The 24734-nt window shown below is 44.8% G+C and overlaps 1 protein-coding gene across 1 annotated transcript in view; it reads right to left on the bottom strand.

Annotated features, from left to right (window-relative positions):
- Positions 1-1477: 1477 nt before the first annotated feature.
- ddx1 (DEAD (Asp-Glu-Ala-Asp) box helicase 1) overlaps positions 1478-24734 on the bottom strand; it is a 56055-nt gene continuing 32798 nt past the window's right edge. The window contains exons 14-26 of the mRNA XM_083790753.1: positions 23150-23210; positions 20396-20494; positions 19559-19648; positions 15965-16153; positions 15463-15514; positions 11113-11259; positions 9931-10025; positions 7217-7289; positions 7008-7080; positions 6800-6842; positions 5320-5415; positions 4029-4149; positions 1478-2420 (exon numbers count right to left, since the gene is read on the bottom strand). Of these exons, the coding sequence (XP_083646879.1) occupies positions 2290-2420; positions 4029-4149; positions 5320-5415; positions 6800-6842; positions 7008-7080; positions 7217-7289; positions 9931-10025; positions 11113-11259; positions 15463-15514; positions 15965-16153; positions 19559-19648; positions 20396-20494; positions 23150-23210 (1270 nt within the window). The 3' untranslated portion in view covers positions 1478-2289. The remainder of the gene's footprint in view (positions 2421-4028; positions 4150-5319; positions 5416-6799; positions 6843-7007; positions 7081-7216; positions 7290-9930; positions 10026-11112; positions 11260-15462; positions 15515-15964; positions 16154-19558; positions 19649-20395; positions 20495-23149; positions 23211-24734) is intronic.

Raw genomic sequence — 24734 nt, 5'->3', positions numbered from 1 at the left:
GGGGGGAAGAATTTGCGCGCGTTAGCGCAAAGGTCGTCGGTCCATGCGTGACAAATTATTTGAAATAACTAGGGCTGTCAAAGTTAACGCACTATTAACTAGTTAACTCACAATCCTTTTAACGGCACTATTCTTTTTAACACGCGATTAACGCACTGTGAAGTTTGACAGAATGGTTGAGAGATGCATGGCAATTTTACACTGAAGAGTTGAATAATTGTTAAACAGCTGCATTACTTAAGTTAATTTAAGTCTACACAATTAGAAAACATGTTATTTTGATCAACATGGCCTGTTATCTCTCGTAATGGTAACATTGGCCAACATCAATACAGTTCTTTAGTTTGGGTCTGGAAGGCTAAATGTCATCAAATGGTGGTTCCGTGGCTCAAATGCAGAATAAATAATGGACCTTGATGTGAAAAATCTTGAAAACCACTGATTTAAGGTATATTTAGAACGGATAGAAAATATGCGATTAATTTGCGATTAATCACAGTTAACTATGGACAATCATGTGATTAACCCTCTAAGACCCAGCGATTAAGACTCAGATTAAATATTTTAATCGATTGACAGCCCTAGAAATAACACCTTTCTTTTGTCCACACACAGTCCTACAATGTCGTGACAGCATACCTTTTCACTTCACTGGAGTGACGAGTGGTTTTGTTTGTGAGCGGAGCCGTTGTGCCTCAACTAGCCTACATGTGTTCAGTTGTTTTTGTTTCGTTTCCATCGTGTGTATAATTCCACTGCATGCGTTGTGCGGTGGCGCGGCCGATCTTCAAGCTCACAACGCGGACAAAGCTCAAATAGCAGACCTACAAGCTCGCATCGCGCCACCGAGTGGCACGATATGAGCTTGTAGATCTGCTATTTTTGAAAAATCGAACGACTGACATAGAAACATCGCTTTTTCAGAAAACTGTCAGGATGTAGAAGACGTTTATAGAATCTGAATCAGGTCAGAATGGGTTAAATAGGTGAAAAATCAACTGCGACGGAACGGGCTGCAGCGAACTGCGATGCAATATCTGGCCGCCGTGCGTAGCGCTAATAACCGCCCCTGCCATTTTAGCTCCGCCTCTGAGATAGCGCTGCCTAGCGCGAGGCCTGCGAGGCCCTGTGTGGCTGGCGGCACCATTCCATCTGAGTGGACTGCGTCTCTTGGTCTGGTGTTGCACTGCATGTGAGCCTATTATTTCTTCGGTACAAAAATGTATTATCCAATGAGAATCGGTGGTGGTGGGGGTGGGTTTAACGACCAACCAATCAGCGCCCGTTTTCAGCGTCATCACACAGCGCAACACACATGAGGAAGGAAAACAACAATGGCTACCATTGGTTGAGGGAAATTCTAATCCCCTCCCCGTTGAAATGGCTCAGACAGACAGGAGACACTGACAGACTGAAGCTTGAAGAAAGCTAGTCTGAGAATCAGGCTGGCGTTATTCAACATGAAGGACTCAGAATGAACTGAAAACTGCACTTTTATTTCAGAAAGGAAATAATAATAAATGTCACGTTAACTCAAACTGTGAATGCATTTTTTACATTACTCCTCCACAAGGAAATAAACATTTAATTAAGCTCTTGAACAACTTCCATCAGCATCTAAATAAACAGCATTTTTCTGTAAAGTTAGCCTGCTTGCAAAGGCTTGTGTTAGAGAAAGCAGAAGACTTGTCATTTTTGTGTAACTTCTTGTAAATTAGGTTATGCAGATTTTTTTATTTTTTTATTTATTTTTTTACTTTTGAGAGCGTGAAATACGGATCCATGCGGTTACATGTTACACTCTCTTAGAGGTAAAGATTTAAATTAACCATATTTGTGCCAATCTCGAGATTTGATTAAAGAGTTAAAGTTTAATCCAGCTTTAAAAATAATATATTTGTATTTTGTTTATGTTTGGGAGCTTATAAAACATCAATCCAAGCTTGCGCTGACAACAATAATATTAATAATAATAATAATAATAATAATAATAATATTAATAATCCTCCTGGCGATCGGCCACATCCTGTTGTGAGCCTTAGACTACAGATATGGATTGCATCACTTCCTGTTTAGACTACAGATATGGATTGCATCACTTCCTGCCTCACAATCCCGCCCAACGGGAGGGAATGTGTTAATAAAATAAGGTCAATTTGGTTTAATTTCACACTCTCAAAATTCATGTTAACGATACAATAACAGATCAGGGCTCTGAACACCTGGTTGGCCGTCATGTATCCTGGTGTTCAGAGGGTCATCCTGGTGTTCAGAAGGTCATCCTGGTGTTCAGAAGGCTCTGAACAGCTGATTGGGCATGTATCCCAGGTGAAGGAAGGAGGTCTGGGCCTCTCTCTCCAGTGTGGCCAGCTCCTGGACGGTGGGCGCCAGCACGTCCACATGGCCCTTATACTGCCCACCTGGAAGAGGCACGCATCGTTAACACATCGTTAACACATCGTTAACACATCATGGCCCTTATAGAGCCCACCTGGAAGAGGCACGCATCGTTAACACATTGTTAACACATCATGGCCCTTATAGAGCCCACCTGGAAGAGGCACGCATCGTTAACACATCGTTAACACATCGTTAACACATCATGGCCCTTATAGAGCCCACCTGGAAGAGGCACGCATCGTTAACACATCGTTAACACATCGTTACCGCATCGTTAACACATCGTTATCCTTGTAGAGGACACCTGAAAGGAGCACGCATCGTTAACACATCGTTACATGAATTCAGCACCATGGACAGAGTCACCGCTAGTCTCAATGCTACAACATGAATTCAGCACCATGGACAGAGTCACAGCTAGTCTCAATGCTACAACATGAATTCAGCACCATGGACAGAGTCACAGCTAGTCTCAATGCTACAACATGAATTCAGAACCATGGACAGAGTCACAGCTAGTCTCAATGCTACAACATGGATTCAGCACCATGGACAGAGTCACAGCTAGTCTCAATGCTATAACATGGATTCAGAACCATGGACAGAGTCACAGCTAGTCTCAATGCTACAACATGGATTCAGCACCATGGACAGAGTCACAGCTAGTCTCAATGCTACAACATGAATTCAGAACCATGGACAGAGTCACCGCTAGTCTCAATGCTACAACATGAATTCAGCACCATGGACAGAGTCACCGCTAGTCTCAATGCTACAACATGAATTCAGCACCATGGACAGAGTCACAGCTAGTCTCAATGCTACAACATGACTTCAGCACCATGGACAGAGTCACAGCTAGTCTCAATGCTACAACATGGATTCAGCACCATGGACAGAGTCACAGCTAGTCTCAATGCTACAACATGAATTCAGAACCATGGACAGAGTCACAGCTAGTCTCAATGCTACAACATGGATTCAGCACCATGGACAGAGTCACAGCTAGTCTCAATGCTACAACATGGATTCAGCACCATGGACAGAGTCACAGCTAGTCTCAATGCTACAACATGAATTCAGAACCATGGACAGAGTCACCGCTAGTCTCAATGCTACAACATGGATTCAGCACCATGGACAGAGTCACAGCTAGTCTCAATGCTACAACATGAATTCAGAACCATGGACAGAGTCACCGCTAGTCTCAATGCTATAACATGGATTCAGAACCATGGACAGAGTCACAGCTAGTCTCAATGCTACAACATGAATTCAGCACCATGGACAGAGTCACAACTAGTCTCAATGCTACAACATGAATTCAGCACCATGGACAGAGTCACAGCTAGTCTCAATGCTACAACATGAATTCAGCACCATGGACAGAGTCACAGCTAGTCTCAATGCTACAACATGAATTCAGCACCATGGACAGAGTCACAGCTAGTCTCAATGCTACAACATGAATTCAGCACCATGGACAGAGTCACAGCTAGTCTCAATGCTACAACATGAATTCAGCACCATGGACAGAGTCACAGCTAGTTCTCAGATTAAAAAGCATAAAAAAATGAAATAACTAAAAATATGAATGAATGAATGATATGGATAATTCCAAAACCTACCTGCTGTAGCCTTCCTCTGGCCATACGTCACCTTCCCGTCAAAATCATCCAGAGGAACCTTGATGTCGGGCTCACACTGAGTGATGGTGACCTTTAGGTGCTCCTCAATGTCTGACAACAGCTGGGGAGGGGGGAGGAGAGGGGGGGAGAGAGAGGAGGGATAGGGGGGAGAGAGAGAGAGGGAGAGAGAGAGGGAGGAGAGGGGGGAGAGAGAGAGAGAGGGAGAGAGGAGAGGGGGGGAGAGAGAGAGGAGGGATAGGGGGGAGAGAGAGAGAGGGAGAGAGAGAGGGAGGAGAGGGGGGAGAGAGAGAGAGAGGGAGAGAGGAGAGGGGGGGAGAGAGAGAGGAGGGATAGGGGGGAGAGAGAGAGAGGGAGAGAGAGAGGGAGGAGAGGGGGGGGGAGAGAGAGGAGAGGAGAGAGGAGAGGGGGGGGAGAGAGAGAGAGAGAGAGAGAGGAGAGGGGGGAGAGAGAGAGGAGAGATAGGGGGGAGAGAGAGAGAGAGAGAGAGAGAGGAGAGGGGGGAGAGAGAGAGAGAGGAGAGAGAAGGAGAGAGAGAGGAGAGGAGAGGAGAGGAGAGGAGAGGAGGGGAGGGGAGGGGAGAGGAGGGGAGGGGAGAGGAGAGGAGAGGAGAGGAGAGGAGAGGAGAGGAGAGGAGAGGAGAGGAGAGGAGAGGAGAGGAGAGGAGAGGAGAGGAGAGGAGAGGAGAGGAGAGGAGAGGAGAGGAGAGGAGAGGAGAGGAGAGGAGAGGAGAGGAGAGGAGAGGAGAGGAGAGGAGAGGAGAGGAGAGGAGAGGAGAGGAGAGGAGAGGAGAGGAGAGGAGAGGAGAGACGAGTCACGCCAGCATTTTTCCCAGTTGAGCTCTTATTTTTAAAAGCCACATTTCCAGACTTCCGGAAGTGAACACAAACTAGGACGCGAAACAAGTCCTGGACAGGGCCTCGTTTATAAGATGGATGCTATGGAGGGCTCCACAGCGCCCTCTGAGGGCTCCACAGCGCCCACTCTGTGCCAACGTCGCCCTCTGGCACAAGGAACAGGAGATACAGGCGATTGAAAGAAACCGATGGAATGGATTATTACGGCGACGACGATCTAAGACGGGCGACCCATTGTCATGACGACAACAACAGGTAGCTACCCGATGCTAACGCAAGTAGCATTATGGCCTGTTCGATCGAAAGCGCTATAAAAAGCGCAATGGCCATTAACCAACGGCAATGGCGGTAAGCGTAGTATACATGTACTATACCTCTTTCTCATTGTACCAGATGTACTTATGCATGTACTATACCTCTTTCTCGTTGTACCAGATGGTACAGCCTCCGTCGTCCTTCAGTCGAGTGTTGTAGCAGCCTCTGCCTCGGTTGGCGCACACATGGTACCACACCTGTTGTATGAATACACCCGTCACCATGGTAATACACGCATACACATGTACGAATACACCCGTTACCATTAGCAGTAGTTTAGGGGTTAAGGGTTTAACAGTAGTTTAGGGGTAAAGGGTTTAACAGTAGTTTAGGGGTGAAGGGTTTAGCAGTAGTTTAGGGGTAAAGGGTTTAGCAGTAGTTTAGGGGTAAAGGGTTTAGCAGTAGTTTAGGGGTAAAGGGTTTAGCAGTAGTTTAGGGGTAAAGGGTTTAGCAGTAGTTTAGGGGTAAAGGGTTTAGCAGTAGTTTAGGGGTAAAGGGTTTAGCAGTAGTTTAGGGGTAAAGGGTTTAGCAGTAGTTTAGGGGTAAAGGGTTTAACAGTAGTTTAGGGGTTAAGGGTTTAACAGTAGTTTAGGGGTAAAGGGTTTAACAGTAGTTTAGGGGTAAAGGGTTTAGCAGTAGTTTAGGGGTAAAGGGTTTAGCAGTAGTTTAGGGGTAAAGGGTTTAGCAGTAGTTTAGGGGTAAAGGGTTTAACAGTAGTTTAGGGGTAAAGGGTTTAACAGTAGTTTAGGGGTAAAGGGTTTAGCAGTAGTTTAGGGGTAAAGGGTTTAACAGTAGTTTAGGGGTAAAGGGTTTAGCAGTAGTTTAGGGGTAAAGGGTTTAGCAGTAGTTTAGGGGTAAAGGGTTTAGCAGTAGTTTAGGGGTAAAGGGTTTAGCAGTAGTTTAGGGGTAAAGGGTTTAGCAGTAGTTTAGGGGTAAAGGGTTTAGCAGTAGTTTAGGGGTAAAGGGTTTAACAGTAGTTTAGGGGTAAAGGGTTTAACAGTAGTTTAGGGGTTAAGGGTTTAACAGTAGTTTAGGGGTAAAGGGTTTAACAGTAGTTTAGGGGTAAAGGGTTTAGCAGTAGTTTAGGGGTAAAGGGTTTAGCAGTAGTTTAGGGGTAAAGGGTTTAGCAGTAGTTTAGGGGTAAAGGGTTTAACAGTAGTTTAGGGGTAAAGGGTTTAACAGTAGTTTAGGGGTAAAGGGTTTAGCAGTAGTTTAGGGGTAAAGGGTTTAACAGTAGTTTAGGGGTAAAGGGTTTAGCAGTAGTTTAGGGGTTAAGGGTTTAACAGTAGTTTAGGGGTAAAGGGTTTAACAGTAGTTTAGGGGTTAAGGGTTTAGCAGTAGTTTAGGGGTTAAGGGTTTAACAGTAGTTTAGGGGTAAAGGGTTTAACAGTAGTTTAGGGGTAAAGGGTTTAACAGTAGTTTAGGGGTAAAGGGTTTAGCAGTAGTTTAGGGGTTAAGGGTTTAGCAGTAGTTTAGGGGTAAAGGGTTTAGCAGTAGTTTAGGGGTAAAGGGTTTAACAGTAGTTTAGGGGTTAAGGGTTTAACAGTAGTTTAGGGGTAAAGGGTTTAAAATACAACATACCTTCTCTTTCTCCATGGCAACCAGAGAGATGGCCAATCCCATCCTGTCAGATTGAGAGGGACAAGATTAGCCAATGAGATGTGGGTCCACCCATATACACTCATTAACATATAGGTCCACCCATAGACACTCATTAACATATAGGTCCACCCATATACACACATTAACAGATGGTCCACTCATTAGCATATGGCCCACACAGACCAACCTTTCGGCTCGGCCCACTCTGCCGATGCGATGCACGTAGTTCTGCTTCTCGTCTGGGAGGGTGACGTTGATCACTGCAGAGACAGATCCATAACAGTTAACATCCATAACATCCATAACAGTGAGTGTGTGTGTGTGTGTGTGTGTGTGTGTGTGTGTGTGTGTGTGTGTGTGTAGGCTCTAGGGGACGTGCTGCCCCGTGGCACTCACCAAAGGGAACGCCGTGGATGTCGATGCCTCTGGCAGCCACGTCTGTACAGATCAGGAGACGGACTTCTTTTCTCTGAGGAGAAACACATGATGCAACAAGACCTGAACTCAGGATTCCACACCGACTGACCCTAGAAGACCTGAACTCACCGACTGATCCTAGAAGACCTGAACTCAGCGTTCCACACCGACTGATCCTAGAAGACCTGAACTCAGCATTCCACACCGACTGATCCTAGAAGACCTGAACTCAGCGTTCCACACCGACTGATCCTAGAAGACCTGAACTCAGCATTCCACACCGACTGATCCTAGAAGACCTGAACTCAGCGTTCCACACATACTGATCCTAGAAGACCTGAACTCAGCATTCCACACCGACTGATCCTAGAAGACCTGAACTCAGCATTCCACACCGACTGGCCACAACACTTCTAGTGCCTGCCTAAATATGTGCCAAACCGCCCCCTAAGGTCTTCCACTGCTGGCCTGCTCGCTTTGCCTAAAAAAATGGCAACTAAAAAATACGGGGAAGCAGTTTTTTGCTTCTAGGGGCCGACGGCATGGAACAAGCTCCCACTGTACCTTCGACAGGCAGCCTCTGTAGACATTTTAAAGCACAGCTCAAGACCCTGCACTTCTACAACATTGCTTTTAATTGATCTTTAATTTTTTGTTATTCATGTCCTCACTGTATTGCATTACTACTTGTTTTTTAATGTCGTTGCCTTAAAAAAAAACTCCATTGCTCTGTAAAGCACTGCATTTTATGTCATGAAAGGTGCTATACAAATAAAGTTTTATTATTATTATTATTATGAATGTGTGAACCTAGAAGACCTGAACTCAGCATTCCACACCGACTGGCCACAACACTTCCAGTGATGTAAATAGGTTAATGAGTCCCAGGATGCAGGGATGGTCTTTTAGAAATGAGTCCCAGGATGCAGGGATGGTCTTTTAGAAATGAGTCCCAGGATGCAGGGATGGTCTTTTAGAAATGAGTCCCAGGATGCAGGGATGGTCTTTTAGAAATGAGTCCCAGGATGCAGGGATGGTCTTTTTAGAAATGAGTCCCAGGATGCAGGGATGGTCTTTTAGAAATGAGTCCCAGGATGCAGGGATGGTCTTTTAGAAATGAGTCCCAGGATGCAGGGATGGTCTTTTAGAAATGAGTCCCAGGATGCAGGGATGGTCTTTTAGAAATGAGTCCCAGGATGCAGGGATGGTCTTTTTAGAAATGAGTCCCAGGATGCAGGGATGGTCTTTTAGAAATGAGTCCCAGGATGCAGGGATGGTCTTTTAGAAATGAGTCCCAGGATGCAGGGATGGTCTTTTAGAAATGAGTCCCAGGATGCAGGGATGGTCTTTTAGAGATGAGTCCCAGGATGCAGGGATGGTCTTTTAGAGATGAGTCCCAGGATGCAGGGATGGTCTTTTTAGAAATGAGTCCCAGGATGCAGGGATGGTCTTTTAGAAATGAGTCCCAGGATGCAGGGATGGTCTTTTTAGAAATGAGTCCCAGGATGCAGGGATGGTCTTTTTAGAGATGAGTCCCAGGATGCAGGGATGGTCTTTTAGAGATGAGTCCCAGGATGCAGGGATGGTCTTTTTAGAAATGAGTCCCAGGATGCAGGGATGGTCTTTTTAGAAATGAGTCCCAGGATGCAGGGATGGTCTTTTTAGAAATGAGTCCCAGGATGCAGGGATGGTCCTTTTAGAAATGAGTCCCAGGATGCAGGGATGGTCTTTTAGAAATGAGTCCCAGGATGCAGGGATGGTCTTTTTAGAAATGAGTCCCAGGATGCAGAGATGGTCTTTTAGAAATGAGTCCCAGGGATATTTTATGAGTCCCACTTCCAACGACGTTAAGAGTCATATTGCAGCATTTAACTCCAATTTGATTTTAGATGGTTAGAATGTGGTTATATTATCCATGTAGAAAACAGAAGAAGAAATGATTATTATAACTAAAGCTAGCAAAATAAACTAGAATATAAAAACAGTACAGTAGTACAGTAGAGCGTCCCCGTGGATTCAGAGGTTTTATTGTTTTATTGCGTCCCGTAACTATAAACTGTGTTTTGGGATGCAAAATGCACTTCTAGTGTGAACCTAGATCGTCCCCCCCTAACACATTTAGTACAGGAAGTGCCTTCAAAATAAAGGCTATAGAGTGCCAGAGTTGTCTGATCGCTTTTACTTTGAAAGCCATGAAACAGGAAACACTTGCCTAAAAAAGTTGACTTTACAAAGGGACCTCACATCCCCGATCATCTTAATATATTGTTTTACGCTCCAAAAAGCGTTCATATTTTGCGGGAGAGACGGATGAGGAGCAGAAATGAAGCGCCAGCATATCGCTCTATTCATCACCATGGAGAGCGCCCTGGATTAGGAGATACGAGTCATTCTTTCCGCCGCGCTAACATGGGAGTCAATGACAAGCTAATAGTTGCACTGAGCGTTAGCATACGGCAAGCGAAAAGCGAAATGCCAAAAAAAAAAAAAAGGGAAAATTCTGAATATTCTTATCTCGCCCAGCGTCGCTGGGACGTCGCTAGGACGTCCTCACACGTCAATAGTACTAATATTTCGGGGTCCTTATGACGTTCTCAGATGTCCTATGTATAGAATCAGCTAATGTTGTGTTTTTAAGGTTCTTTATGAACTGTATTTGTGTTTATTCATCCTATATGTATGTTGTGTTTTACCTTGAAGCGATCCAAGTTGGTCTTTCTCTCGTTGGGCTTTCTGTCTCCGTGCAGACACACACAGGAGAACTGGTGTTCCTTCTTACTGTCTGGACCTACGACACACACACACACACACACACACACACACACACACACACACACACACACACACACACACACACACACACACACACACACACACACACACACACACACACACACAATGTGTCCAATCCACTCTGTACTGAAGTACTGCTCCATGTTGTCACAGTAATAGTAATAGAGTAGTAGGGCTGACCTCGATTAGTCGAATAGTCGACTAATCGATCGGAACGGGTCTCAGTCGACTGACCACCTCTTAGTCGATGTTCATCACAAAAACAATTGACCCAAAAAAAAATTGTATATAAAAATACAATATTTACAAAAATATACAAAAATATTTTATTATTCCACTAGGTCTGTGGGGGACATAAACACATTTGAACATTCTGACTGTTCAAATCTCCAATGTGCATGTGGAGTGTGTCTGCCTGTGTGGCAATGTGCCACTGCCTGTGACTTGAATCGCACAGACAGTGCGCTGGCCTGATAGACGCCAGAATCTCAACCTCACCTGCTGTGCTCAATCTGGCTAATGACAAGCCTCTCAGTTGTTAAAAAAAAAGAAAGTTCAAATGTGTTTATGTCCCCCACAGACCTAGTGGAATAATACAATATCTTTGTATATTTTTGTAAATATTGTATTTTTATATACAATTTTTTGGGGCAGTCGACTATTAGTCGACTAACAGCAAATGTATTCATCTATCAGTCGACTATACAAATCCTTAGTCGGGGACAGCCCTATAGAGTAGTAATACCTCCTCCTTGCTGGATAAAGTACTGCTCCATGTTGTCATAGTAATAGTAATAGAGTATTAATACCTCCTCCTTGCTGGATAAAGTACTGCTCCATGTTGTCACAGTAATAGTAATAGAGTATTAATACCTCCTCCTTGCTGGATAAAGTACTGCTCCATGTTGTCACAGTAATAGTAATAGAGTATTAATACCTCCTCCTTGCTGGATAAAGTACTGCTCCATGTTGTCACAGTAATAGTAATAGAGTAGTAATAGTAATAGAGTATTAATACCTCCGCCCTGCTGGATAAAGAACTGCTCCATGTTGTCACAGTAATAGTAATAGAGTAGTAATACCTCCGCCCTGCTGGATAAAGTACTGCTCCATGTTGTCACAGTCGATCTTGGTCCTACAGAAGATGATGGCCTGCTCCATCTTGTGTTCGCTGATGGCTCGGACCGTGTATTCCCCTTTAAGAACTTTGATGGCCTCCGACCACATCTCTGTGCGCACACACACACACACACACACACACACACACACACACACACACACACACACACACACACACACACTTCAAAATAATTATTTTGATTAATCGTGCAGCACAATTTAGCAGACACTCTCAATCAAGATCAGTTTACAGTAAGCAGACACTCAATCCAGATCCGTTTACAGTAAGCAGACACACTCAATCCAGATCCATTTACAGTAAGCACACACTCAATCCAGATCCATTTACAGTAGGTTAACGCGAGGTATTAAATAAACGAATAGCCAATCAGCAGTGCAAACATGACAACATCAACACATACAGCATGTTTACATTGAAACTGTACAGACTCTAGGATGGGTTAGTTAGGGGCAGGGCAACCAATGAGCACTCTAGGATGGGTTAGGGCAACCAATGAGCACTCTAGGATGGGTTAGGGCAACCAATGAGCACTCTAGGATGGGTTAGGCCGTAAGGGCAACCAATGAGCACTCTAGGATGGGGTAGGGCAACCAATGAGCACTCTAGGATGGGTTAGGGCAACCAATGAGCACTCTAGGATGGGTTAGGGCAACCAATGAGCACTTTAGGATGGGTTAGGGCAAGGCCACGCAAAAAGATAATTAATAAAATGAATTGGGGAACCCTTTGTCTGACAGATAGAGTTGAGGGGTGATTTCAGCCCTCTACTGAGTTGAGGGGTGATTTCAGCCCTCTACTGTGTCTGACAGATAAGAGTTGAGGGGTGATTTAGGCCCTCTACTGTGTCTGACAGATAGAGTTGAGGGGTGATTTCAGCCCTCTACTACTTCTAACAGAGACATGGCTTGGCTCGGATGGAGCTTTTCTCCTAGCGCCAGCCTGTCCCCCAAACTACAGTTTTATTCACTCTGTTCGTGAGGCTAAGAAAGGAGGTGGACTGGCAATAATTTTTTCAGACACATTAAAATTCAAGGCTCTGACCCTGGGTAGCTTTACATCCTTTGAATACCAGGCCACTATATTACTTGGTAAATCCTCCATGCCAATGATTAGCATTTATCGCCCTCCAAAATGCAGTAAAGCAATATTTCTAACAGAAATATCAGAACTTTTATCTATCTGCTCCACTAACTATGACAGAACTCTTATCACAGGTGATCTTAATCTGCACCTGGATGATGCTACAGATGCTGTGGCTATGGGTTTCTTAGAGTTATTGCATTCCTTTGAGTTTATCCAACATGTTGTTGGGCCTACACATAAACATGGGCACACTCTGGACCTGGTGATTTCTAGAGGGGTGAACATCACTGTGGAAAGGACTATTGAAAGGCCTGAGCTATCAGACCACTATTTGCTGTGTTTTAATATGACTGCCTCTGATCTAGAGGAAAACATCACAGAATATACCATAACAAAGCGCTTTTTTAGCTCTTCTGCAGCTGACGAGTTCCCTCGTCATCTGGGCCCCCCCCTGCCCGATACTCCCCCAGTAAATGATCTGGTTCAAATTTTTAATCTTAAACTAGAGTCAGCTCTTGATATAGTGGCTCCTTTGAAAACAAAAAAGAAACATAACACCAGAGTAACGCCCTGGTTAAATGAGCATACACGCTCACTGAAGCAAGAATGTCGTAGAGCTGAGCGAGCTTGGAGAAAAAATAAACTCACCACCCACCTAGAGATTCTTAAAAAGTCAACAGTCGCCTATAACAAAGCCCTGCGTCTAGCAAGGCAGGCATATTTCTCTGGCATTATTAACGAGAACAAGACAAATGCCAGAGTCCTATTCTCTACCATTGATCGACTTTTAAACCCCCCCCAGTCCTACAAGCAGTCATTCCCGGCCTCTAAAGCTAAGTGTAATGAGTTTGCATGCTTTTTTGATAACAAAATCTTTAACATTAGAGCTGATATTTTGAATGGTGCTGTTGCTAGTGCAAACCTTCAAACAGCAGCTAACGGTCCCAGGGTAGATCTCTCCAGGGGGAGCCTATTATCGTTTTGCGCAATTGATGAAGACGAACTCCGCAAAACCATATCACAGATGACATCTTCCTCCTGTTCATTGGATACAATTCCCACCACCTTTCTCAAAGAGGTCTTAGACAGTGTGATTGGAGATATCCTAAAAATAGTAAACAGCTCTCTACAGACAGGCGTCTTCCCAGACTCTCTGAAGACGGCCGTAGTCAGGCCCCTACTAAAGAAACATAATCTGGATCCCTCTGTTTTGGGTAACTATCGACCCATTTCGAATCTGCCCTTTCTGGGCAAGGTTTTGGAGAAATGCATCTCTCATCAATTGGACGTATTTCTACAGAGCAATGATGTGCACAACAAATTCCAATCTGGCTTTAGGAAAAATCATAGCACAGAAACTGCCCTTGTAAAAGTAATGAATGATCTTAGGGTGTCTGCTGACAAGAAACATGTATCCGTTCTCCTACTGTTAGATTTAACGGCTGCATTTGACACGATTGATCATTCAATTTTAATACAGCGTCTGGAGCACTGGATAGGCCTGTCTGGTACGGCCCTGTCCTGGTTCTCCTCCTACCTTTCAAACAGAAGTTACTTTGTCAATCTAGCCGAGTTTGACTCAGACAAACACGACATCAGTTCTGGTGTCCCACAGGGCTCGATTCTTGGTCCTCTGCTGTTCTCCTTGTACATTCTGCCATTGGGTGAACTCATTACCAATCACGGTGTCAATTTTCATTTCTATGCTGATGATACCCAACTATATCTTTCTGTGGCCCCAGACGATCCCTGTGCTTTGGACCCGCTGTTGACCTGTCTGTCTGGCATCAAGTGTTGGATGAGTGAGAACTTTCTCAAACTGAATGAGGATAAGACGGAAGTTCTCATAATCGGTTCTAGCGAGCAAAGAGAATCAATAATTGGCAGACTTGGCAACCTGACTGTAGAAGGTAACAGTACAGTAAAGAACCTGGGGGTTATTATTGATTCTGAATTGAATTTTAATTCACACATTAATCATGTTACCAAGATTGCTTTTTTTCACCTTAGAAATATTGCACGGATCAGATCCTATTTGTCCTTGGACGATGCAAAAACGCTAATCCACGCCTTTGTTTTTTCTCGGCTTGACTACTGCAATGCACTCTTTTCAGGACTCCCTAAGAAAGCGACTGACAGATTACAACTTGTCCAAAATGCAGCAGCCAGAGTTTTAACTAGAACTAGGATGAGAGAACATATTACTCCAGTTTTGGCATCACTGCACTGGCTTCCGGTTGTTTTCAGGATTGACTTTAAAATTCTGTTACTTGTCTATAAAGCTCTCAATGGTCTCGCACCTCCGTACCTCCGTGACTGCCTACCTAGATATGTCCCTAGCCGCCCCCTCAGGTCCTCCAACGCTGGCCTACTTGAAGTGCCTAAAGGTATGTGCACAAAAAAGTACGGTGAGGCAGCTTTTTGCTTCTATGGCCCAACAGCCTGGAATAAACTTCCATTCGAGCTCAGACACGCACCCTCTGTAGACATTTTTAAATCTCAACTCAAGACTCACCTCTTCACCCTTGCTTTTAGTTGAGTTTTATTTATTTTATGTGTTTTTATTTATTTTATGTTCTTATACTCGGTTTTGTTCTCTGCTATTGTTCTATCATTTTAACTACTTGTGTTTTATTGTATTTTATTTTTGTGTCCTGCCCTGTGAAGCACTTTGAGCTGCATTTTATGTATGAAACTGCTATACAAATAAAGTTTATTATTATTATTATTACTGTGTCTGACAGATAGAGTTGAGGGGTGATTTAGGCCCTCTACTGTGTCTGACAGATAGAGTTGAGGGGTGATCGAGGCCCTCTACTGTGTCTGACAGATAGAGTTGAGGGGTGATTTCAGCCCTCTACTGTGTCTGACAGAAAGAGTTGAGGGGTGATTTCAGCCCTCTACTGTGTCTGACAGAAAGAGTTGAGGGGTGATTTCAGCCCTCTACTGTGTCTGACAGATAGAGTTGAGGGGTGATTTCAGCCCTCTACTGTGTCTGACAGAAAGAGTTGAGGGGTGATTTCAGCCCTCTACTGTGTCTGACAGAAAGAGTTGAGGGGTGATTTAGGCCCTCTACTGTGTCTGACAGAAAGAGTTGAGGGGTGATTTCAGCCCTCTACTGTGTCTGACAGAAAGAGTTGAGGGGTGATTTCAGCCCTCTACTGTGTCTGACAGAAAGAGTTGAGGGGTGATTTAAGGTGATTCTCACCTGCAGAGTTGGCTCCTGGTCTGGTGTTGTCTTTGGCATGGACCTCGTCCGTCTGTAGCACACACGCACGCACGCACACACAGAGAGTGAAAGAGAAAGACAGTCACATACTTGCTCAGAATAAGCGTTGCGAGCTTGTAGATCTGCTATTTTTTAGCATGAAACAGAGCGTAAACTCAGGCATTACTAAAAACTACACCAGAAACAGTGCTTCAAAGTGGTACCCGGACATGGGTTTAACCCATTCTATACGGGAACCCATTTTGGTGTTAGAATTACGTTATGCTTTAGCTATTTAAAAATATTTAAATTTAAAAATCTACAAGCTCATATCGCGCCACCGAGTGGCGCGCTATGAGCTTGTAGGTCTGCTATTTTTTTTTAATCGAAGAACGACTGACATAGAAACATAGCTTTTTCAGAAAACTGTCAGGATGTAGAAGGCGTTTATAGAATCTGATCTCAGGTCAGAATGGGTTAGGGTAACATTAGGGTACGGTACCCGGACGTGGCTCTTCCCCAGCCGCTCCCACAGCCGGTCCAGTTTGGGGCTGACGGGGACCACCACGTGGTGGACCGTCTCGGGGACAGAGTCCTCCCCCTTCAGATCCACCCAGGTGGGGAAGTGCATGAGGCGCTCCGACAGCTTCTTCACCTCGAACGAGTGGAGGGTGGCCGAACACACGATCACCTGACCACCGGGGGGAGAGAGACACAGAGAGAGAGGGAGAGAGAGAGAGAGAGAGACAGACAGACAGACAGAGACAGACAGAGAGAGACAGAGACAGAGAGAGACAGAGACAGAGACAGAGAGAGACAGACAGAGACAGAGACAGAGAGAGACAGACAGAGACAGAGAGAGACAGACAGAGACACAGAGAGACAGAGACAGAGAGACAGAGACAGAGTTGATTAGTAGGGCGTCTGTGGCTCAGGAGGTAGAGCAGGTCGTCCAATGATCCCTGGGTCGGCGGTTCGAATCCCGGCTCCTCCTCCTGTCCACATGTCGAAATGTCCTTGAGCAAGACACTGAACCCCACATCGCCTCCAGTGAGTCGGTCGGTGTGAGCTCGCCACCGTCGGTGTGTGAATGTGGGGAAGTGAGGACGCTGGCGTCGACTGTTCGCCGCTTCACCTCCCAATGTATGAATGAATGAACCTTCACCTCCCAATGTATGAATGAATGAACCTTCACCTCACGACGTATGAATGAATGAACCTTCACCTCCCAATGTATGAATGAATGAACCTTCACCTCCCAATGTATGAATGAATGAACCATTGTAAAGCGCTTTGAGCACTTGGAAAAGCGCTATAAAAATGCAATAAATGTATGTATATAAAGAATTTGAATCCACCATCAATAACTAGGGATGCACGATATTGATTTTTTGAAACAGATAACTTCTTGCTTCTCAAGACCGATACCGATACGATAACCGATAATAAAAATATATAGACATGAATAAAAAATACATACTAGTGAGTAACGGTACATGTAAAACAGCTTTGACCTAAGCAATTACAGTATAGTAGGCTATATCAGTGGTTCACAAAGTGGGGTCCGGGGACCCCCAGGGGGTCCCCAGCTAAATTATATAGTTAGGAACCAAATGGACCCTTATGGGTCTGTGACTGAGTGTACAAATGGAACATTTCCAGTTGTACACTCTCAGAGTTAAAATAACATTGATTTTACAATATAAATTGGGAGTCCCAGAGATAGAAATGCAATTACATGGGGATGTGTTCTGTATACTACTATGCTAATAGGCAATTAGGCATGTCAAACTGGGGGGTCCTTTAAATTAAACAGGTTGAGAATCACTGCTAGAGCCGTAAAAATCTTCTCACATGGGGGTCCCTGGAATATGTTTTCAAATGGGGGTCCACGGGGCTAATTAGTGTCAACTTTCTTACCTTGTAGCACTGGTGCTACCAGTTTAAAAATGTAGGAGCACCAGAATTGTTTTAGGACCGACCAAAATGTAAGAAGCACCAATATGTTTCTTTTGAGTCCACCTATTTCCACTAAGACAAAAGTAAGTACGCAAATTGTTTGGCCAGATGATGTATGATGACGTATGATAAGAGTATACTGTATATACATATAACATGAAATTGTGAAAGTAGCCTTACAAAGCAAGCAATTATTATTGTACTGTGAGTGTCTCTGTGTGTCCGGTCAGTTGGCCTCAAAACTTTTCCATGTCAAGGAGCAAGGACCCCAAATTGTTAGCCCACAGACCCCCATTTGAAAATATATGCCAGGGCTCTAGCAGTGATTCTCATCATTTTAATTTCAAGGACACCCAGTTTGACATGCATTAGGCTACTGACCCCCATTTAATGCCATTTATATAAGGGACCTCAATTTATTATTTTGTATTTATATTGTAAAATCAATGTCAACTCTGAGAGGGTACAAATGGAACCAAATGGACCTGTTAGGGTCCATTTCGTTCCATTTGTAAACTCTGACTCCCCGGATCCCACTTTGAGAACCACTATTGTCTGTGTGTGCGTGTGCGTGTGCGTGTGTGTGTGTGTGTGTGTGTGTGTGTGCGTGTGTAAACACAAGTACAAATCCAAGTTCCAGTGTTCTACATTTCTCAACCAAAACGGTCGCGTCCAAATGCACATTTTTGGCAGCAAAATACGTGTGGAGTTGTCATCGACTGAGGGACAGCCAGTGGACAGTAGAGACAGGTATATCTGTCTGAGGGACAGACAGTGGACAGTAGAGACAGGTATATCTGTCTGAGGGACAGAGAGGACAGTAGAGACAGGTATATCTGTCTGAGGGACAGACAGTGGACAGAAGAGACAGGTATATCTGTCTGAGGGACGGCCAGTGGACAGTAGAGACAGGTATATCTGTCTGAGGGACAGACAGTGGACAGTAGGGACAGGTATATCTGTCTGAGGGACAGACAGTGGACAGTAGGGACAGGTATATCTGTCTGAGGGACAGACAGTGGACAGTAGAGAAAGGTATATCTGTCTGAGGGACAGCCAGTGGACAGTAGAGACAGGTATATCTGTCTGAGGGACAGACAGTGGACAGAAGAGACAGGTATATCTGTCTGAGGGACAGACAGTGGACAGTAGAGACAGGTATATCCGTCTGAGGGACAGACAGTGGACAGAAGAGACAGGTATATCTGTCTGAGGGACAGCCAGTGGACAGTAGAGACAGGTATAGCTGTCTGAGGGACAGACAGTGGACAGTAGAGACAGGTATATCTGTCTGAGGGACAGACAGTGGACAGAAGAGCCAGGTATATCTGTCTGAGGGACAGACAGTGGACAGAAGAGACAGGTATATCTGTCTGAGGGACAGACAGTGGACAGTAGAGACAGGTATATCTGACTGAGGGACAGACAGTGGACAGTAGAGACAGGTATATCTGTCTGAGGGACAGACAGTGGACAGTAGAGACAGGTATATCTGTCTGAGGGACAGCCAGTGGACAGTAGAGACAGGTATATCTGTCTGAGGGACAGACAGTGGACAGTAGAGACATGTATATCTGTCTGAGGGACAGACAGTGGACAGTAGAGACAGGTATATCTGTCTGAGGGACAGCCAGTGGACAGTAGAGACAGGTATATCTGTCTGAGGGACAGACAGTGGACAGTAGAGACAGGTATATCTGTCTGAGGGACAGCCAGTGGACAGTAGAGACAGGTATATCTGTCTGAGGGACAGACAGTGGACAGTAGAGACAGGTATATCTGTCTGAGGGACAGACAGTGGACAGTAGAGACAGGTATATCTGTCTGAGGGACAGCCAGTGGACAGTAGAGACAGGTATATCTGTCTGAGGGACAGACAGTGGACAGTAGAGACAGGTATATCTGTCTGAGGGACAGACAGTGGACAGAAGAGACAGGTATATCTGTCTGAGGGACAGACAGTGGACAGTAGAGACAGGTATATCTGTCTGAGGGACAGACAGTGGACAGTAGAGACAGGTATATCTGTCTGAGGGACAGCCAGTGGACAGTAGAGACAGGTATATCTGTCTGAGGGACAGACAGTGGACAGTAGAGCCAGGTATATCTGTCGGATACGGAGGGATCTGGTCGTTACCTGCAGTCTCTTGCCGTCTGAGGTGACCTGAGGGATCTGGTTGTGGATCCTGTTGATGAAGTCTGTGTATCCTGCTGACAGGAGGCCGTCCTGGAGGACAGACAGACAGACAGACAGACAGACAGACAGACAGACAGACAGACAGACAGACAGACAGACAGACAGACAGACAGACAGACAGACAGACAGACAGACAGACAGACAGACAGACAGACAGACAGATTAAATGACATTCGCGGGACAAGTTACAAAGCGGATTTTGACTTCCTGACTCTCAGTTTCCGGACAATTCGGCTTTCAAACCAAAAGGTGCTCGCCATATATTGTCAGTGCTCTGAGCCCTCCACCAGATGGCGCTATGGCGCAGAATGAGTTCATATAAAAGAAATGTAGGCCAAATCTCTAAGTCGAATCATGCAAAGACTCCCTCTATCGATTAGTCGACTAAAAATAGCCCTTCGCTAAACTCCGCCCCAAAAAACGATCACATGAAAACGCCTGTCGGACGGTCGTTAAAGTTGATTGAGTTGTGATACCGTTTCTCCCTCTGCCATTCCTCGCATTTCTAGTTTATGGAAATAATTTCGTGTGAGTTTGTCCAGTGCATAGCCTACTGCAGGCCTGGTAGACTAGATTTAGAAGACATGTGTCCAGTGCATAGCCTATACTGCAGGCCTGGTAGACTAGATTTTGAAGACATGTGTCCAGTGCATAGCCTACTGCAGGCCTGGTTGACTAGATTTAGAAGACATGTGTCCAGTGCATAGCCTACTGCAGGCCTGGTAGACTAGATTTAGAAGACATTGACATTTGTCCAAGCATCCGTAGCATACATACACACTCGTCCAGAACCAGGAAGCGGACTTGAGCCAGGCTGAGTTTCCCTGTAGAGATGAGGTCATCTAGACGACCAGGGGTTCCCACCACGATGTCCACCTGCAGACAGACAGACAGACAGACAGACAGACAGACAGACAGACAGACAGACAGACACGCACGCACAGGAGAGAAACAGTATAGTCATCAGTATTTTAGTTAAGAAAAAAAATTGTGTATTCTCTGTGTTCATGTCAAGGTGAGGGTTTGTCCATAATGTGTGTATTCTCTGTGTTCATGTCAAGGTGAGGGTTTGTCCATAATGTGTGTATTCTCTGTGTTCATGTCACGGTGAGGGTTAGTCCATAATGTGTGTATTCTCTGTGTTCATGTCAAGGTGAGGGTTTGTCCATAATGTGTGTATTCTCTGTGTTCATGTCAAGGTGAGGGTTTGTCCATAATGTGTGTATTCTCTGTGTTCATGTCAAGGTGAGGGTTTGTCCATAATGTGTGTATTCTCTGTGTTCATGTCAAGGTGAGGGTTTGTCCATAATGTGTGTATTCTCTGTGTTCATGTCAAGGTGAGGGTTTGTCCATAATGTGTGTATTCTCTGTGTTCATGTCAAGGTGAGGGTTAGTCCATAATGTGTGTATTCTCTGTGTTCATGTCAAGGTGAGGGTTAGTCCATAATGTGTGTATTCTCTGTGTTCATGTCAAGGTGAGGGTTTGTCCATAATGTGTGTATTCTCTGTGTTCATGTCAAGGTGAGGGTTAGTCCATAATGTGTGTATTCTCTGTGTTCATGTCAAGGTGAGGGTTAGTCCATGTGTGTATTCTCTGTGTTCATGTCAAGGTGAGGGTTAGTCCATAATGTGTGTATTCTCTGTGTTCATGTCAAGGTGAGGGTTAGTCCATAATGTGTGTATTCTCTGTGTTCATGTCAAGGTGAGGGTTAGTCCATAATGTGTGTATTCTCTGTGTTCATGTCAAGGTGAGGGTTAGTCCATAATGTGTGTATTCTCTGTGTTCATGTCAAGGTGAGGGTTAGTCCATAATGTGTGTATTCTCTGTGTTCATGTCAAGGTGAGGGTTTGTCCATAATGTGTGTATTCTCTGTGTTCATGTCAAGGTGAGGGTTAGTCCATAATGTGTGTATTCTCTGTGTTCATGTCAAGGTGAGGGTTTGTCCATAATGTGTGTATTCTCTGTGTTCATGTCAAGGTGAGGGTTTGTCCATAATGTGTGTATTCTCTGTGTTCATGTCAAGGTGAGGGTTTGTCCATAATGTGTGTATTCTCTGTGTTCATGTCAAGGTGAGGGTTTGTCCATAATGTGTGTATTCTCTGTGTTCATGTCAAGGTGAGGGTTAGTCCATAATGTGTGTATTCTCTGTGTTCATGTCAAGGTGAGGGTTAGTCCATAATGTGTGTATTCTCTGTGTTCATGTCAAGGTGAGGGTTTGTCCATAATGTGTGTATTCTCTGTGTTCATGTCAAGGTGAGGGTTTGTCCATAATGTGTGTATTCTCTGTGTTCATGTCAAGGTGAGGGTTAGTCCATAATGTGTGTATTCTCTGTGTTCATGTCAAGGTGAGGGTTTGTCCATAATGTGTGTATTCTCTGTGTTCATGTCAAGGTGAGGGTTAGTCCATAATGTGTGTATTCTCTGTGTTCATGTCAAGGTGAGGGTTAGTCCATAATGTGTGTATTCTCTGTGTTCATGTCAAGGTGAGGGTTAGTCCATAATGTGTGTATTCTCTGTGTTCATGTCGAGGTGAGGGTTTGTCCATAATGTGTGTATTCTCTGTGTTCATGTCGAGGTGAGGGTTAGTCCATAATGTGTGTATTCTCTGTGTTCATGTCGAGGTGTGGGTTTGTCCATAATGTGTGTATTCTCTGTGTTCATGTCAAGGTGAGGGTTTGTCCATAATGTGTGTATTCTCTGTGTTTATGTCAAGGTGAGGGTTTGTCCATAATGTGTGTATTCTCTGTGTTCATGTCAAGGTGAGGGTCTGTCCATAATGTGTGTATTCTCTGTGTTCATGTCAAGGTGAGGGTTAGTCCATAATGTGTGTATTCTCTGTGTTCATGTCAAGGTGAGGGTTAGTCCATAATGTGTGTATTCTCTGTGTTCATGTCAAGGTGAGGGTTAGTCCATAATGTGTGTATTCTCTGTGTTCATGTCAAGGTGAGGGTTTGTCCATAATGTGTGTATTCTCTGTGTTCATGTCAAGGTGAGGGTTTGTCCATAATGTGTGTATTCTCTGTGTTCATGTCGAGGTGTGGGTTTGTCCATAATGTGTGTATTCTCTGTGTTCATGTCAAGGTGAGGGTTAGTCCATAATGTGTGTATTCTCTGTGTTCATGTCAAGTTGAGGGTTTGTCCATAATGTGTGTATTCTCTGTGTTCATGTCAAGGTGAGGGTTTGTCCATAATGTGTGTATTCTCTGTGTTCATGTCAAGGTGAGGGTTAGTCCACAATGTGTGAGATATTACATATCTTTAATTGCCGTTCATTTTAACTCGAAGGCCCCCAGTTCGACAACATGCACCACAGAAACTATCGCACAGATACTCCAAAATGTATTTTGTGAGTCGCACAGATGAAGTTGGACAGTAGGTGCATTTGCGTCCAAAATTCGGAGCTCTGGCTTGAGAAAACTCATGGCTTTTGCAACCAGTGATGTTGTGATGCTTGTAGATCAGCTGTTTTCGCCCGGAGGCGCGTGCTTTGTCTCCCCAAAAGGAATGTTTTTTTTTTAAGTGACACTCACTCCTTGTTCCAGAACGGCCAGCTGTTCTTTGGCAGCCACTCCCCCGATGATCAGCAGACCACTGTAGCAGAACACAGAGACACAGATGAGGATCAGACCACTGTAGCAGAACACAGAGACACAGGTGAGGATCAGACCACTGTAGCAGAACACAGAGACACAGATGAGGATCAGACCACTGTAGCAGAACACAGAGACACAGATCAGGATCAGACCACTGTAGCAGAACACAGAGACACAGATCAGGATCAGACCACTGTAGCAGAACACAGAGACACAGATGAGGATCAGACCACTGCAGCAGAACACAGAGACACAGATGAGGATCAGACCACTGTAGTAGAACACAGAGACACAGATGAGGATCAGACCACTGTAGTAGAACACAGAGACACAGATGATCAGACCACTGTAGCAGAACACAGAGACACAGATGAGGATCAGACCACTGTAGTAGAACACAGAGACACAGATGAGGATCAGACCACTGTAGCAGAACACAGAGACACAGATGATCAGACCACTGTAGCAGAACACAGAGACACAGATGAGGATCAGACCACTGTAGCAGAACACAGAGACACAGATGAGGATCAGACCACTGTAGCAGAACACAGAGACACAGATGAGGATCAGACCACTGTAGCAGAACACAGAGACACAGATGAGGATCAGACCACTGTAGTAGAACACAGAGACACAGATGAGGATCAGACCACTGTAGCAGAACACAGAGACACAGGTGATGATCAGACCACTGTAGCAGAACACAGAGACACAGATGAGGATCAGACCACTGTAGCAGAACACAGAGACACAGATGAGGATCAGACCACTGCAGCAGAACACAGACACAGATGAGGATCAGACCACTGTAGCAGAACACAGAGACACAGATGATGATCAGACCACTGTAGCAGAACACAGAGACACAGATGATCAGACCACTGTAGTAGAACACAGAGACACAGATGAGGACCAGACCACTGCAGTAGAACACAGACACAGATGAGGATCAGACCACTGTAGTAGAACACAGAGACACAGATGAGGATCAGACCACTGTAGTAGAACACAGAGACACAGATGAGGATCAGACCACTGCAGTAGAACACAGAGACACAGATGAGGATCAGACCACTGCAGTAGAACACAGAGACACAGATGAGGATCAGACCACTGTAGCAGAACACAGAGACACAGATGAGGATCAGACCACTGTAGCAGAACACAGAGACACAGATGAGGATCAGACCACTGTAGCAGAACACAGAGACACAGGTGAGGATCAGACCACTGCAGCAGAACACAGAGATACAGATGATGATCAGACCACTGTAGCAGAACACAGAGACACAGATGAGGATCAGACCACTGTAGCAGAACACAGAGACACAGATGAGGATCAGACCACTGCAGTAGAACACAGAGACACAGATGAGGATCAGACCACTGTAGCAGAACACAGAGACACAGATGAGGATCAGACCACTGTAGCAGAACACAGAGACACAGATGAGGATCAGACCACTGTAGCAGAACACAGAAGCTAAATTCCAATACCGAAAATCTCGGACACTCGCTC

Source organism: Protomyctophum parallelum, assembly GCF_964188405.1.
Source record: "Protomyctophum parallelum genome assembly, chromosome: 19".
NCBI classification, from domain to species: domain Eukaryota; kingdom Metazoa; phylum Chordata; class Actinopteri; order Myctophiformes; family Myctophidae; genus Protomyctophum; species Protomyctophum parallelum.
This window is presented reverse-complemented; position numbering and strand designations above follow the sequence as displayed.